General features: G+C 35.4%; 1 protein-coding gene across 1 annotated transcript in view; it reads right to left on the bottom strand.

Moving 5' to 3' along the window:
* Nucleotides 1-18,360, bottom strand: part of ABCA13 (ATP binding cassette subfamily A member 13) — a 209,456-nt gene that overhangs the window by 148,134 nt on the left and 42,962 nt on the right. Inside the window, exons 11-18 of the mRNA XM_068396499.1 lie at nucleotides 12,028-16,731; nucleotides 10,598-10,704; nucleotides 9,670-9,788; nucleotides 8,223-8,395; nucleotides 6,939-7,015; nucleotides 6,283-6,404; nucleotides 3,393-3,587; nucleotides 1,236-1,400 (exon numbers count right to left, since the gene is read on the bottom strand). Coding sequence (XP_068252600.1) covers nucleotides 1,236-1,400; nucleotides 3,393-3,587; nucleotides 6,283-6,404; nucleotides 6,939-7,015; nucleotides 8,223-8,395; nucleotides 9,670-9,788; nucleotides 10,598-10,704; nucleotides 12,028-16,731 — 5,662 coding nt within the window. The remainder of the gene's footprint in view (nucleotides 1-1,235; nucleotides 1,401-3,392; nucleotides 3,588-6,282; nucleotides 6,405-6,938; nucleotides 7,016-8,222; nucleotides 8,396-9,669; nucleotides 9,789-10,597; nucleotides 10,705-12,027; nucleotides 16,732-18,360) is intronic.

The following is an 18,360-nucleotide window of genomic DNA, read 5'->3' as shown; positions in this document are numbered from 1 at the left end:
AATTCCAAGGTTAAATCTATGCTATATTACAGGATAATATGGGTTGCCATGGAGCAAAGATTAAAGCTGTGACCAGATGGCCCTCTGCTGTTCGATTACTTCCTTTGCAAGCTTTTTTTGAACAGGACCTTTTGAGGGGTTCTTCTATCAAATAAGCAACTTTGGTATTTCACTCCAAAAAGAATACTTCATTTGTTTGAAGGAAAGTCTGACACAAACAGAACTAGTTTAAGGAAAGCAGAAAAGATGTAAGCATCTGATGAAAGCCACCTTTCATTGTGGCAGCCAAAGAACTACCCCAAAGAAGAGAGGCTCAAAACCAAAACTAATATGCACAGAATAGCATTTTACTACATGCCTTCTGTCACACAGATTAGCAGATCTTGAGAAAAATTCATACCACTAGGGAAAACAGTATTTAAGGCAATGTTTGTTCTGTACTGTAGTCACAAATCGGTTTGCACTGTTTACCACTGAGGGATCTTTTAGAGATTTGCAGTTTTAGAACCAGATTTAATCCTAAACTTTCCACCCAGAAGAGCAAATCCAGACGGTAATGCCATAGAGGTCAGCAGGTCATTTTACGGCTTTGGACACTGCTTAGAAACAGAAATCTTTTTTCTGACTTATTTAATACTAGACCCACCACTGTGCTAGCTGTATAGGCGCGCACACACCAGTTGCCCTTAAAGGCAGGGACAAAAGAAATATCCTCACTCACACCTCATGCAGCTTTTTTTTAAATGTCAAGCAGAACTATCACACAAAAACCTTAGGCAACACAAACAGAAACCCATGGCAGAAACAAGAACTGTATACGCTATCTTGAAATCTTATCCTTTAAAAAAGCAAAGCTATTTCTTATAAACAAAGCAATAGCCTGCTCATCAAAAAAAAAATACAGCATTAGCAGAAAAGGCATGGCTATCTCCAAATCACAGATAATACATGCTGTCATTAATCAGTAGGTTAACACCATATTAATTTAGGCTATAATCTCCTAAATCAACAAAAAAAAAAAGAGATGACAGAAACAACACATCGATAGTCTCAAATTACCAGAGTGCTTGAAAGAGACCAAATGAATCTTCCTAGGGTCTGTGGACTCTCTTCTCTCTAAGTTTTCAACTTTCTAGGACACAAACTCTATTAGTGTTCCTCCTTACTAAGCACACATCCCTAACAAAGCACCTCATGATGGGAATTAAGTTTGCATATTGAAATCATACACATACCTGCTGCAATGCAGAGATGTCAAGCACACCAATATTTTGAATTCCTTGGAGGAACACTGGAAGATTTTCCATGACATGGTGGGCTTTATTGAGGAGAGAGCTTATACTAGAAACCACATCCAGTAGCATGTTTAGTACATTGCCTATCTCAGATGGTATCTTAATCTTGGAAAAGAAGGAAAAGTCACAACAACAAATTCCAATTAGAAACAAATTTTAACCTTTCAATGAAACACTCAGAATTATTCAGTCTTTTTCTAAAACTGATTATACAATGTTCCTGGAAACCACGTTTAACAAAACTCCTTTTAGTATAACTCCCCAGTTAATCTCAAATTCAGCTAAAGAAAAATTCTCTGGTAATATTAGAACTGGCCTACAACAAATCAGGAGTTAAAATCCAGAGAACTTGTTTATACCTACCAAGCTGAAGAGAGCTCTCCTACCCAAGATACTAATAGGATCTGCAACATCTTGCCCCCCTGGAATTCAGTGTAAATGAGAACTTTTCCTTCAATAGGTTCAAGATGCTCAATGCAACAGTTCAATATTTTAAAAATAATTGTAGTTAAATTAAATCTAGCAACCACTTTAGCTGCTTTAGGAATCATTATTAGACAACAAACTTTCCTGTCACGCTATTCCTCCCTCTGCATTTTTCATACGCACTGCCTTTTACCTAAAATAAATGTGTGCATTTCATTCCCTACTTGACTAAAGTTCAATTGGCTGTTTACTGTTTCCACCACACAAGTTTTGGCACTATGAATTTTCTTTCTATTTTCTTTGCTTTTATAGGTTATTTAGATGATATGGTAATACAAACTGATTCATTGTTACCTGCCTATACATGATAATAAAAACAATATAATCTCATTATATACTTTCAGCTGCTTCGTCTGATTGTCTTTATTTTATTGACCTTTATTTGACTACCTACTATAATAATGTCTGTCCTTTTCTTCTCAGCCTACATCTGCTTTTACACATTAAAAAAAAGAAACTAAAAAAAATCTTATTCAGTTAAAAAATTAGCAAAACTTCCATAATAATTTAGGAAGAGCTGACAACATTTTTTATTCTTTGCTAGGAATTCATTATGTTTCAGTAGGGTTCAGTAGAAAAGCCCATCAGAATAACCACTGGGGTTTTTTTCTCTCCCCTGCCCCCCACCCCAGCTGGCAGGTAATTCAGAAAGTAGAAATCTTATCTTTTGCCACTAGTATCTTAACCTATTCTGGAAAACTGTCTTGTTTTTAAAAGTGTGTGGCCAACCTGTTTAACTGCACATGCAACATCCAGAATATAACCCGGCATCTACAGCTTTACAACAAAATATTCTTCCTCCCAATGTTATTTTTTGTTCTGTCAATCAATTACCCCAAAAGAACTGAAATAAATATCTGCTATCAGAAATCCCATCCAATAATTTTGCTCTTACAAGTAAAAATATTATCTCACTGAAAATGTACACTAGATCCCACATTATCTACAGTTGTACAGATAATATAGTTTTGTTACAGGCTTCTGCAGCCCCTTCATTATAGTTTTGGCACTGTATTATTCTTGTCAAATTCTTTGACTTGGGTCATATAAAACATAGGAGGTTTACCTCTATAGAGAGACTCATCCTGAGAGCTGGAAAAGCTCCTTCCTGGAGGAGCCACCTGAATTGCCAACATGATTTCTACAGCAAATAAAATGCAGTCCAGAGTGTTATGAATTTTTCCTAGAAAATAATATTGTAGTTCTTCTAATGTGAGCTCTTGTGCTTGTGTTAGTTCCATTGATGCCAGATCAGTCTTCTACACTTACAAATTAAGAAGTGACTAATTACATGAACGGCAAACTCTGCTAAAGATTAATAAAACTACATCTTCAACCTCCTATGTTTTCTCTAAAGCTTTCATAATTAACTCCTCAGTGATAATTTTCCTGAGGAAGCAAGAAATGCAGTACAGTAACAACCCCATTCCTGAACAATTGTGTTTGCTTTCTGGAGCTAAATGAAGACAAAAAATGCTGTATGTCCAGTGTGTGTTTCCAGAGAGAAAGAACATCTGAATAAATATTAGAATTATTCACTTATCTACCTGCATGCTTTAGACCACCTTCAAAAGAAAAACATAGGAACTGAATTGTTTTTTCCCATCTTACCTTGTAAATGATATGACGTAAGTTCAAATTCTGTATAATCAGTACAAACATGGTATACAAGTCCAGTGCTGGTAAAGAACATAATTCTTCCAGTACCAGGGAAGTTTTACTGTTTTCAGGTAGCTTTAGCAGCAGGCTAAGTACTTCTTCATCACATCTTCCAGTTAAAGCTACCACAAAGGCACTGTAAAAAAACTATCATAATGTATGTCTATTAAAAATTTTTCTCCCCGAAATGCATCATCTTCTTTTATAGTCAATAAGGTAAGAATTTGTGTCACAGTAACATGACAATTTGCAGTCATCAACAGACCTGAAATAATGAACTACACAGCCCTATATCAGATTGGTATGTTCTTACTTTGCATTCTGTATACATATAAAGAGATTAAGTATATTTCTTATAAAGATTTACTTTCATTTGTGAACAGTTCAATCATCCATTCTATGAGCATTCATATCATAAGCAGGTATATTTACAATGCTGAACATACCCATTCTAGCAGATCTACACCTTTGTTGCAGAAACACCCAAAGATCAAAATCTAGATGTATGAATCACTAAAATCAAACAATATGGACCTTCGTTCTTTCAGAGGACACACGAATTTAACACTTAGGGATGCTTATATGGCACAACATTCACTCTGAGCCAGCTCACATTTCTCAGTTCAACACTCCTTTAAAGTGTTATTTAATAGTGGGTGAAGGGACAAATGCCTAAGCAGACCTTGGGCAATACTACAATAAAAGCTCCTTGGATAATGATGGTTTATTTCTTCCTACAAAAATGTCACATCAAATGACAAATGCTTACAGCCCAGATATCTCAGGTTCTTAGCTACTCTTTCTCCTGAAATGCCTGAAAGAAAGCAAATGGCAGCAAGTCCAGAAAAATTACAAGTTTGGAGCCTGTAGGAGACCAAGTACAGTACTCAGGGCTCCATTGTACTCCCTAGGACAGAACCTGCCAGTACTGCCTCCACTGAATGCATCTGTAGCTAGTGACAGTACTCAGTGAGGGAGAGGATCCCCAAGAAAATCAAATTAGAAGCCAAAGTTGGTCAAGATATGCAATTTAACTCTTTAATTCCTACGAACATTTTAACTTCCAACTTATTAATTTGACTTTTAGATTTTTATTGTGGAACAGAATTTTGTCTTTGTGATTCCAAAGGATTTCCTATATATTTAAATATCCATTTTTTGTGCATATACAAGGAACAGAATATGAATATAAATGCAATTCTGCTAGGAGCAAAAAAGGATACTGATTTGGACTTCTTGATGGGAAGGAAATTTGTCTCTGTGATACAATTTGAAATTTATTTCATCATGCCCAACATGAATATCACCATTTCAGTCCAGTTTTAACCCATTCAGCATTTTATCCTCTAGATTAAGTACCTCTGAACTTTCCTTGCAGCTTTGTGAGTACCAGAGCTAATCCAAACTCCTATGTTCAGTAAATGAATGCTTATAGTCTTCAGGTTACAGGTTTTGAGCAGTTTCAAAACACTTAATCACATGGCATTGGGCCTGGCCAGAGCATAATATTGTGGTAGAAATTAAGGGTAAGTGCAATAAGCACAAACAACTCACAGGCTTACTTTTACCATTTCAGAGGCAAGAACAGTAGTAGTATACAATCACAAAAATACAGGACTGCAATGGCTCTGCAGCTATCATTAGGGTTATCAGTCAGTGGCTATATATACCATAAGCATAACGGGCATGCCTAAATTATAGCTTTAAAAAGTACTCGTGCATCTTGCATAGTCAGTAAGAGACGTACGCTTTAATGCTCCATTTCAACTGCGGGGGGATCTAAACACTTAAGCAAACAAAAAATTCTGTATAGATATGCAAATGTGAGATGCGTAGATATATCTAAACTCTACATAGGACTTTGGCAAAAAATAAGGATAGAAAGGCATTCAAAAATTCAGTCAATTAGCATCATTATTCCAAAAGATCAAAGGTGCACTGAATCCCATTTAACAGAATCGCTTCCAGACGACTTCTCTCATTACCATTTACTGGTATCAAAATAACAAGCTACCAATGCAGGCAGTCACACTGCGAAAGAAGCAGAAGAACAAACTATCTGTAAGCAGTTATGATGGCCTGAACTGCCTTTTTAATAGCCGTGCTTTTGACGAACAAAACTTAGCAACTGTTTCTGCAAGTGGAGCACCAGTGACACCCAGTGGCTGCTTGATTGACCTGATTACTTTATACCAAAAGTACCCCCAACTCTTTCCAGTCATACAAACATTAACAGGAGGGAGAACCTGTAAATTAGACAGCATTTTTAGTGACTTCTGCTAATCAGTGGGATCACAGAAAACAGCAGCAATGATAAAACACACAGTCCTTCACTCAGAAAACTTACACAATCCACCCTTTAGACATTACTCAGACAACATAAATAAAGTGGAGGTAAGGCAAAATACTGGTAAGATAATGTAAGAACAGCGAGGAACACATGAAGGAATTAAAAAAAAAAAAAATCAGACAACACCATACTGAAAGGATCAGAAGTGGGAAGATAGATACGAAATGGAACCTTCAGGTTCTCCAGGAACCTTCACCTTTTCTACAGTACCAAGATAGCAAAGCTCAAACTCTGTGTCAGCACAAGGGGGTAAAACACTGTGGAAAGTAATGAAGTCGTGCCATTCAGACCAGATGCCTAGTGCTACTATAAATTGATCTCTTAATGCTTCACATTATTATTTTGAAGTCTTAAATCTCTCAAAATATTCTACACAGAAGTGACAAGTGAAAATAGAAGATTCCACAGAAACAAGGTGGTTTGTTTTGTTTCGGTTGGCACATCAGGCTATAGACTGGCTCGTTCATTTAACACTTCTTTTTGATCTTTTACCTTTGAATGAGAGATACTGGTTTCCAAGATGGTACTGATAGTTTCTTCAGAAATATTGACAGAAGAACCAATGTCCAGCCTCAACTGAGTAAGATTCTGCACACACTCTTTGACTTTCACATCTGAAAGAGAAAATAGTGCCAACAGTACCAATCTGCTTAATTAAATTGACCACAAACTGTATCCTTTTTGTTAGATTTATTCTGAGGGGTGATAAAGGACACAAAAACTTCACATCATGTAATTCACTTCTACTTCAAATGTAAAGGTTACTCTTCTGGCAGAATGAAGGGTTTGTGCATCTGTTTGCATTATCCTATATGAGCACAGGTTATCCCATATCCCTGTAGAACATCTGAAATTACTGAAGCAGAATTCAGTCCTTTAAGATTTTCTTCTTCCACTAACTTAAGTCCTCTCTTCTTTCTAATTAAAACTCCTGCATCTTATTGGACAGGCTCTGACAGGGTAAACTATGCTGTCCTGTGCCAATTCAAGCACATATATGTGCACATGTGTACAATGAAAATACATTGCATTAAGTCAATAGTCTCCATAAGTCTCCCCTTTAAAGTCTGAAGAACAATGGAAAAGCTACTGTCCTGCAAAATTATGCAGCAGTGACTTGTAAAAAAGTGAAGAAAACTGGAACCCACCATTCAAAACATTAAGATTGCTGAGAAAAGCTGCCGCTGGTTGTTCTGAAAACTGTAGCTCCAAATTTTCAGCCACCCTGAAATGATAGCTTTAGTTTCACAAGTTAGCAGAACTAAGTCATTGACATTACTATGCATAAAGAGTAACGTGACTAGCAGAACAGCCACTAAATGAGGCAATAGGGTCACATTATGCTCTATGTGCATGCACAGTGCATGCAGTAAGCAACTCTACAGACCTTCTCATGCTGCATTTATATGGTGCAGTGATCATCATATTTCATGCCTAAATGAGATTGCAAATGTAGAGATCTTCCTGTCATGGGAAGATCTAGCAAAAAGTGGCTTATGGAGAAGCACAGGTCTAGCAATGTCTCACTTCCATGTTTCTTTCTGAATACACATTTTTAAAACCATTTAAAAAAAATGAATAACCATTTTTAAAAACAATTTTTTACAAAGCACTGCAGTTCAGGATTAATAAAGTCTATCTAATTGTAATTTAAGTAATAAAGAGTATACACACATCAGGTACTATTTACCATGCAAAAACTGGACATGAGTCTATGGTCCATAAGAACAGCATCTAAGCTCAAGTTCTTCTGTACTATTACTATAATTCACAGAGTCCATTCAAAGCCTATTATGAAAACAATCCAACACTCAAACGAGTATAGCAACAATTATGACAAGAACCACTTCTAACTGACAGCAAGTTCGAAATACTCTGTAGTAGCAGTTTTATTCATATACTTCAAAAATCTACTATTTTTCCTCAAGGGAATAGCAAATATCTGAAATTATTTGGGGTTCAAGCCTGTCAGTATACAAGCACCACCCTGTGTTTCTGACTGTTTGAACAGCTGAACTGATCTGAATGTTTAATATTTTGCAAAAGATATCCAGCTGCTGAGAGGACAAGGCCATAGCAAAACAGCTTTAAATAAAAAATTAAGAAAGCAATATTTTGACCTAACTGAGGTCATGGAAAATTGAAAATTTCCTTAGTTGTGATTCAAAGCATTCTCCTTGTGGAGCAGCAGGATCTGCTGCAAGTGCTCAGCAAAAGTATAAGGGCTTTTAGAAATATCCAGAATTTTGCTAAATTACTTACATAATTTGAGCATTGTATCTGCTCAATTTTCAGTTAAATGACAAAGGTTAAAGAGACTTTGATAAACAGTATTTCTGCTGTAATTACATAATTTAGAGACCACAGACATTTGCACAAAATAACATCTCTAACAAGAACCATTTGGGGTACTAAAATGTAAAAGGCTTTACGTTTGCAGTCGTCTCTGTATGTTCCCCAACATTAGCTGACATTCACAGCTGCCATTGCTGGTATTCCGCAAGTCTCTCAGGAAGCTCTCCAAAGTATTGGAAAGCTTTTGGTTTATATATGCCATACTCTCACAATGCTCCTTGTTGAAAGCAGACCACATTCTTTCAATATCCTGCAAAACACAGTGATGTTTAGCAAATTAATGAGATTATGTTATTGCTTGAGGTAGTAGGTCTTGGCAAGTAGATGATGTATATTTTCAAATGAGAATGTGGGTAAGGTAATACTCTTTTACTCATTGTATTTGTAATCGAAACTGTGTGAGATGTTTTCAAGAACCAAGGAATTTTCAAAGATTTGAGTTTTGGAAACAACCAAAAATATTTGTGAATTTGACCTAGACTATCAAGGAGATTCATCCATTAACGGAAATGTTAACATTTTCATATTTCTTTAACATATTTCTTTTTTTTTATTTTAGGTTGACTATTTTTATCTTTTTCCCAAAAAATTGTTCTAAACAACATCCATTTCCATTCAGCAAACCAAAAATATCTAGATACTCATATCCAAAGTTTTTCTTGCATTATGCTTTGTGTAGTATTCACTTTTGTCTTTTCTCCTGAATATTCACATTTCTGATTTTGCAAGTTTTTTTTAATATTTGCAGAAGTAGGTCATAGAACGGTAGTGATTAGAGAAATGCATTTGTTCTGCAAAAGTCTCCTTTCAGACGTGAGTGATGCCTCTGACCTCTGTTTACCTTAAAACATTGCTGTTCACATCAGCAAAATGTCCGGGCAGAAAAACTAGCAAAGCTATTTCATAAAGAGGAGGAAAATTCTATACTAAAAGCATGACGCTAGCGTTTTGTCTGTGTGTACACATGTGTGTGCTATCCAAATGCCTTCTTCCAACTCTGGATGAGTCTCTAAATACCAAATGTAACTCTCCTGCTGACAATTTCATGCACTGTTAAAAAAAACAGATTGACCCCAACTGGTAGCCACAATTGCTATTTTAGCTTGAATGACTCTGGCCAAGAAGATTATCTTTATCTAGCTTGATTTCACAGCTGTTCCTGTGAAGATTTAAAAGTATAAATATATTCCGATTCATGAAATTAGCAGTATCACAAAATTTAAAGGAATTTAAAATGGGCTGCTATTTGGTATTGAATGTCAATCTAGTTATTCTAGTTATAGGAATTCTAGTAATTCTAGTTATATTTACAGCTTTCTAAGCTCACCAATGTTTACTTAAGGAACTCCTCCTGGGTATCATTATCAAAAGCATCAGAGCTATACCCATACAAACCTCAGCTTTGTATAGCCACTGCGGGGACTCATCATTCAGATAGTAGGGAAAAAAGAAGAAATTTCCATTAGTTTGCAAAGTTTAATGCATGCTGTAAAGAACACTTGTAGGTGTGGAAACCACTCAAACCTGATAATGGTCTCGAACCAGAGTGATTCCTTCAATGACAGAGAGGAATAAGTGACTCGTTAATCCATCTTTACACTTTGTAACAATACAGAAAAGGTTGCCAATGACAGCTGGTTCTTCTGTAAGAGAAAATGTCCAGGGTTAATCAGTTAAACAAAAAAAATAAATTACTGTAATCAGATGAAAATTTAACCAAATAATAAGGGACAGAAAAGTTTTTAAAAGCAAAGAAAGTCTTATGTGTTAAGGCACTGAGAAATATTTCTGGCTAAATTTACTTATCATTGCAGAGGGCAAGAAGGACCAGTTTGATTCAATTTCCATTACTCTTCTCCATCACACTTTCCTGATCAATAATAAGAACAGCAATGCCTGCTACAGAACCAGAGAAGAAAACTTCATTTTTGCTCTTTGTGAGCAAGATGAAGGAAGAATAATAAACATTCACCACTGCTTCTAAAACAAACCAACCTTGATCTTGCTCACAGAAGTAATACAATGTAACTCAGTAATGCAAACCAAGTCAAGCAGTTTTCATCTTTTCTCATTAGATTTCATAACGTTTTCTGTATCAACTGAAACATTATGAAACATTCTTATGACCAGAGTATTGAAATAAGAATGATAAAAATTTAATTCCTTAATTTCAGTTCTCTCAATAAATAGACAGCTCTTCAGAGGTCAAAGACAGATCCCAGGTATGTGGCACACATTTTCAGTATCACTCATTCTGAGCTCAACATTGCCACTTTGGGAATATCACTGGAGAAAACAGTCAGAATTGGGTTGTAATCACATCTTACGTTTTGTTTGGAAATGAAGTTGGCATAAGATATTTATTTTTAGAAAAGGTTGCTCAGAGTAAAGCCTTAACATTATAGTAGTAACGCGTATGGTGACCCATACAGTCATTACTGTGGTAACCAACCTGAAAGGATTTTAAGAACATTCAAAATGGTAAACTGCAACTTCTGCAGTTGTAGGACACTAGCAGAGTGTAAATGTTTCTGAAGAATCTTGCAGATTTTAGATGCTCTGTAGAAAGATTAATAAGAAAGAATTATTTTCATAACAAGGGTACCACAGAAAATTTTCAACATGTGACTATGTACAGTTGCCGTCTTCAATGGACCATATAAGGATTCCAATAGTAACAGTTATTACATTTGCCTGAACTGTTTCAAAATCAGAACATAATACTTCCATGGAAAAAAAAAAAAACAGACTAACAACTTTTCACCAAGGTAGCAAGTCATCAGCTTGCTTAAGACCTTAGGAGTGCTAGAAATTAGTTTAGCAAAATAAGCAAAATCATAATGGCTTCAGAAATACTGAGAGCTTGCAGCATATACTGACTTGATGGCAAGGAACAGAATACTCAAAATCTCTAATAATCAGCATTTGGGGAAAACAAACCACTTTTTTTTTAATTTGTTTTTGATTTTTCAACAGATTTGGCTAATACCTGGCCCTGCGGACCACTGGTTTGACATATTTTCATAAAATTAATCATAAAGGTCTAAATACCACATCAGAGCCATGCATCAACTTCAGTATGCCATTTCTCAGCTGGTCTATGTCAGTAGGATCAGTAGCTCCACCAGCAAGACACCCTAGAGCTGTTTGGAGCAACCATCTTGTGAGGTTCATTCAGTGAGTATTACTTAAATGCAGCAACTCCAGTCTATCAGTACTTTTATCAAATAAATTGTCAAGAAACTTTTTCCTGAAGCAGAGTTTCCTATGCTGCTGGTTTACATTTGATTTGAGTAATCTGGCAAAAAATTATCTTGGGTTCAAGATTCCTTCAGAAACTCTATTTGTTAAACTGAACAACTTAACAGTACAACCCTAGCCCCAGAAGAGTCATCTTGTTTGCCAAAGTCATCAGCAAATTTAAGCTGAAGACATTTCAAATACAGTATATCTACATTTAGATATAGAAAGAAAAAAAAAAACACCACAAAACATTAGCCCCAAGCATTCCTTAATATTTAGTTCCATAGCCAAAACACTGTTGTCCACCAATAACTGTGGGTTCAGTGTTCAGACCTGCAAGGATTTTAAAAAACTAGTATCTTCAAATATTTATTTCTAAATTAATTCCAAATAAACCACTTTGAGTATCAATACAGATGACTAAACACATCAATAACCTGGTCCACAAAATATAATGTGATACCAAATATGGTTGGTCTGAATAATATAAGCTGATACAAAAATATTGTTTTACTCAAAGGCACAAATCTGAAATGAAACAGTAATTAACTTAGAAGTTTTCATTGAGCTGTTTACAGGCAAAGACCCCTTCTGTCATTGTCAACACACTGTCAAAATGACTACATAGAAAATGCTTACCTTATTTCTGCCATTACATCCTTATGCAAATCCTTTAATACGAAGGTTATTTCATTCCTGTCATGTTCTGTGGTAGACTGAAATACCATTTGCAAGATCTCTTGCACGATCTCCAGAGTTCTGTTTTGGGACTGAGTAGAAACTTCTCTATATTGTGCATTATCAAAAAATGAATCAATGAGGCCAACTATCTGAAGCTCAGTACTGTTTGTACGCAGAGCTTCTTCTATAACAGCAATTGTAAGAAGGAGACTGTTTAGGAAAACTGAATTAGCAGTATGAGTATTATTCAAATTTTCTCTGCTAAGATGATCATCAACAAACAATATACCAGTGTAATCTTCCTTTGACTTATTTTGGAATAGTTCCAGAAAGTCAATAATGTCTTTGACAACCAGCAGTAGGTCATTTGGTGAATTTTCATTAGCCATAAGAAGAATCAGAGCACGCATTATTTTAGAATAATTTTTGTTACACTCGCATAGAAAGCTGTTCACAATCTCTTGTATGTCTTGAAAATTTCTTAACATAGCATCTACAGATGATGCATTAAACTGCTGTATTAAAACATCAAGAGCCATTGAAGAGGAGTGTCCAGTGGCTAACCTTAGTAATTGAAACTCTTGGTCTATAACCGCAAGTAAGTGTCTAACATTAAAATTCACCAATAAATCTTCTATGCTTGTAACTATAGGAAACCAGAAGTTCTCAAAGCTATCAGATATATTATTGTTTCCATTTAAAGCTGATAATATCATAAGCATTGAATACGTCTGATTTCCAATAGAAGACAGACTCATTAAAGGCTGAACTACAGAAAGAAAAGAAAGGACAGCTTCTGTATCCAGGAGTCCAGAAACTTCACTGGTCATATTCTCAACATTAGTAAGAATAGTCTTTAAAAGTGATGTTCTTGAATGTCTGTTCCAACTTAGACCACCATACAGATTATCCAGCTGTTCAAGAACACCTTTGGCCGTCTCCATTTCTTCCGCTGGCATACTGCCCAGTGTTTCTACAATTTGTAAAGCCACTTTTCTCTTCCACGTGGAGGAACAATTGATTGAGAACGTATTATTCACCTGCAGTGGCACAGTGTAGAGGGATAGCTCATTCCAAAAATCTAGCAGCCTTCTGAGAACTGAGCCATTTACATGATGGAGCTCAGAAAACTTCAAAAGAATAGAGTTCCATTCTTTGATCTGATGAAAAAAGCAAGTCAGATTGCGAGTGATATCTGTCTGAAAGTCTTCCATAGCGCATGAGGAACTGTCCTCCAGAGTTATGAGTTTCAGCTCCTTAATGACTTCAATGACTGTATTGTAATGAAGAGTAGAATTGCTATGCACAAAGTCACAAGGTTTAGAAGTGGGATCACTCTGAGGTGTTGCTGTTGTAAGAGTCCAGCAGAATGCTGCAGAAAAACAAACTGAGGCCTCTGCAGGTTCATCAGACATATCTGTCAGTATCTCCAGTAACATTAGAAGACTTTCTACTTGATTAGAGAACTCCTCTTCAGTAAACATTGGCATTTTTGTTTCCTGAGTCAGTATGAAAGCATATACTTCAGTTAGTGCTTCCGCGATGTTTCTGTGAGCTAATTTCTCCGTAAGACTGATGACATCGAGGAGGAGATTGAACACCTCTTCTACATCGTAGAGTGCATCTTGTTCAAAGAGTCGTGTTATTTGCCACAAGCCAGTCAGGTTCCAATTACATGAATTGTTCTCAAATGCATCCCACCAGTCTGTTAACATTTCTAACTCAGAGTTCTCAGTATATAAAGGTTTGATATTTTTAAAGAAATGATCTAGGCTCCTCTGGACTTGTTTGAATTGACTTATCAAGAACTCAACATCCATGTTCCTCATATTTTGCACAAAGTCTACCGTATGCTTTAGAAACTCTTTATCATCTCTTGATGGAAAGCCAGTAAAACTAGAAGACTTGAAAATTTTAAGTGCCTCCCTCACCAGTTCAACATTCAGAGTTGCTGTTTCTATCAGTTTCTGGAGAAATGTTTTGTGTTCACCCTGCAAGTTTGAGTCAAGTTTACTAATCACATACTGAAAGAACTCCGTCAACAAACTGATATTTTTCTCATGCAAGAAAGGTTCAATCTCAATATCCAAAGGAGAGGAGCTGTTTTCTTGGATTTCAAGAGTTTTATTTTTCAGAAGAGTTTGAATTTCTGCCAAAAGCTCTACTGATGAAAGTTGGACATGACGAAAAGTATTAAGGAACACCCTTGAAGTCCTGTTAAATCCATGGATTGACTGACTAAAATGGGTCTTATTTGATGTATAACGTGAGTGCCCCACTAAATCATTGATGGCCATTTGTATTTGCCCCCCAGGGTTATTTAAAAGTGTAAAAATAAATTCAAGCACTCTAATGTCATCTTTTACATAAAATTCAGAGAGAATAAATGTTAAAGTTTTTGCTATAATTTTGAAATAAACATTTACACAAACCATATCAGAACCAGTTAGGGAACATTCAGGGAATATCAAATTAAAAATCAAATTAACAAAGTCCATCACATTCATTAGTTTAGCATCTGTCTCAGTGTTTCCCAGAGATTTCAGTAGAAATAAAATGTGTTTTGCACTTTCAAGGTGGGAAGGTGACTTGAATTTTTCACTGAGATTACTTAATCTACGTAACCATCTGTTACAATCCTCTACTTCATCCACTGTACTATAAAAGTTTAGAAAGGAATTAAGATGAGATGAAAAATTTGTTTGTGAATGGCTTATGTCTTTCAGAGTATTGTCCAAAATTAGTCTGGTAATATTCTGGAAGATGCTGATACAAACCATATATTTGCCTTGAGGTACACTTTCAAAGAAAGCAGTTGTGTCCTTTATCTCGGTGAGAATAATTCCAAGTTCCTTTTGGGAGAGCTTGAGAATAGTAGAAAGGGAATTTCCAATGGAAAATATACCAGCACCTTTATCTTTTCCCTCGGATCCTCCTGAGATGAAAGTATCAAGCCAAGAATCCAAAAATTCTACATTAACAACCTTCAGTATAGATTTCTGCAATTCAGTTATCATGACTCCCATAATTTCTAAAACACTTTCTAAACTGTTACCTTTAAGTGAACTTGTGACATCAACTGCATTGTTAAATACACTTTGAAGATTAGCAAGGAAAGCTTCAAAATCTTTCCAGTCATTTAAATCACCACCTGCTTCAAATATGATTTTTAATAGATTCATTGCTGCTGTTGTAGCTTCAACATTAACCATAGTTGTATTATTGCACAGTTCATCATGAGTTGCATTTAAAAGACTTTCAGAGAGATTTGCCAAATCATTTCTTAGACAGACAAAAAATGTTGAATTCAAATTTAAGATTTTGGATGCTTCTTCAAAAATCTCTGTCCAGGTTTGAAGCCATGTAAAAGTGCAGTGCAATGCAGAAGGCACACTTACCTTATCTCCCAAGTTTGTTATGTTAGACAGAACACTGTCCAATGGAAGCAGAAGTAAGTTGTAAACTTCTGCTGAAGGATCTACAGAAGTAACGTTTGATAGATAAAAATCAATGCACCCATTATTTACCAGGCATTCTGGGGAGATATTAAGAAACTGTTCCAAATAACAAATGGCAGCTGTTGGGAGCTCTTCATCTATAAAAAAAGTTTTAAGACTGCTCAGAGTGCTATAGACAACTTGCATCTCTTTTTTTCCTTTCTGTGCAAGAGACTGGGCCTGAAACTCTGCGTAGTTGTAAATGATTAGTAACTTTTCACAGAGAGAATTACTGGTGAAGTTCCAGAGAAAATCAAAAGTTTCAGAGAGCAAATCAAAAACTTGGTCCCTATCTTGGAAATCATGCCATACTTGAAAAGATGAAATATCTTTTGAAGTCTCATAAAGAAATTTTAACAGACTGCTATTGCTCTCAATATTTAAGACCAGATCATCATTCTGATACAGAGAGAAAAGTACTGGAACAAGTGAGGCCACACTAGTACTGTTTAATTTTTTGATGTTTTTGAAGAAATTGTGGACAATTTCTCCTAATTCTTCTTCTTTATATATAAAACTTGCATTTGAGACTAATAAAGAGGAGGCATTACTCACTCCATTAATTATGCTGAAAGACACATTGACATGATCATCAGCCAATGATCTGACCTGATAGAGATTCCTTAGGAAGTGTTCACTTAAGTGTTTTAGATGGTTCAAAGCAGCAATACTTAACTCTGGCCAATCAGTCAGGGTATTTTGGAGCAATAGCATACTTCTATTAAGGATTTTATTTTCTGTAATGGAAAATATAATTCTAGATAAGGTCTCCAATATCTCCTCCTCTTGCACTTGACTCAAATGCGAGAGTCTAGAATCAAGATTATGGAGTACAATTTTCACTATATGCCAGAAAACTGCTGTCTTCTCTTTTGTCCAGAATCTCTGAAGAGGCTGGAAAATTTTTCGTAGCTCATTATGGAGTTCAGAAACCGCAGGTGAGAAATTGGTGGCAGATTCCTTCCCCTCAGCAAAATTTTTCATCCATATAATTGTATTATTCAAGACATTTTCGATTAGTGACTGGTTTGAAGGAGCTGAGGAATCAAGCATTATAATTTCTTCTATGGATTCTACAAAATGAAAAAGATGATCCATTTCCTTTTCATCAGAAATCCATAAGTTTTCTTCTCTCTTCAAAAACTCTTTGAAAGACGTCAAAATCCTGAAAAAATAAGCACGAGTTTTTTCTTGTTAGTTACCTAGCAGACACACAATTGGTTAAATATGTATTTTATAATTTTAGAATATAGTTTTGTTTACTTAACTCAAAGAAAATTCAGATATCATTTAAATAGCAGTCATAAATTAATCACCACAAGACTGAAATAGCATAAACAACAATAACTTTAGTTTTCAAAAATGTGATAAAACTCATTGAAAAGTCATAGCCACGTTCAAATCAAAACCTGAACATAGGCAGCTAGGTTAAAGAAGTGTGCATTTATCAGTAATTATAACCAAGCTTGTAAGCCACAAAGAGTCAAGGCTGGCCAAGATTGAGGTGCAAGGAAAAAGGAGTGTTCCGATGCAAAGATCTCAAGTTGAAGATACTTTCTCCTTAAATATGTTTTCTTTTAATAATTAAAAAGCAGAACTATACACACCATTAAAAAGCTTTGTGAGGGAATTTCTGTGTCAATTACTGGAATGGCCTCTATAGGAGAGAAACCAAGATGTCAAATACTGAAAAAAAAAAAAATCATTCCCCACATAGAATCTCTTTCCTAAATCTTTTCAACACAAAGAAATACCTCTGTGTATATAGCAAAGAAAGCCCAAACAAGTCAGGTGATTTTGTTAGCACTACTGTGTAAAGAAAATAGTGCATACATTAGAAACAGCATCTAAGACCAAATCCAAATCCTTGCCCTAGCAAATGTGTCTGCATTGATCTTTATAACAAAGTTAGGAAAGAGCACAAAAGAAAAGTGATTTAACGTTCAAGATATCAATTTACATCCTATCCCTTAACTTCCATTTTGTTTTTACTGTAGATATCAAAAATACCTAAGATTTTGAAAACCAAAACCAATAGTTCTTTGCTTCTAGAGCCCATTTTAATCAAGCTGCTAAAGACCTGTCAAGTTCTGCTTGAATGGAAAGCACAATATGACCTGTCTAACAGTGGAGGAAATATTCAAATTGTGCCATTTATAAACTTCCAATTCTTCATCTTTCATTGCATTGATAGTGGTTATTTCCATTTGATAGGTTAAACAAGGGATTGATTTAGCAAAGAGCTAAATAGTAGCATAATGAAAAATAAAGTTCAAAGTCTAGAAACGTAATTTAGAAATTATTCTTATCTATTAACAGCTGTGATTGCCAGCATAGCATGGTAAATAGTTAATAGCACTTAATAGCAGATGCAGCACTCAACAATTAGTCTGAAGTTGTTCCATGAGGGAAATTTTTTTCTTTTTTTAAACAGAGTGATGATTAAATGGCTTCTGTTTCACTGTTCACCTAGACATTAGCAGGGCTATAATGCAAGTAACTTAGTGACAAGAAGTCCTTGTAACAATACATTGGAACTGTCAGGAATCCACCACTTCAGTTACTACTGCTAACACACCAGAAATGGAGACATAATTTTTAATGCTTTTGAATGACAGCCACAAAGAAGTAACTTTCCTTCTAGAAATAAAATAGAACAGGATTCTATTTCTTCCCAGTAATACTGAAAAACACCATTCATTTGGTGAAAAGAGGCAGGGTAATTATGTTCAAGAATTACAAAAGTCCAAAGTGGAGGTAGGGTAAAGGATTTCTGAAAAACGGTTAAACAAAG

The sequence above is a fragment of the Nyctibius grandis genome, chromosome 3 (assembly GCF_013368605.1).
Source record: "Nyctibius grandis isolate bNycGra1 chromosome 3, bNycGra1.pri, whole genome shotgun sequence".
Classification (NCBI taxonomy): Eukaryota; Metazoa; Chordata; class Aves; order Nyctibiiformes; family Nyctibiidae; genus Nyctibius; species Nyctibius grandis.
This window is presented reverse-complemented; position numbering and strand designations above follow the sequence as displayed.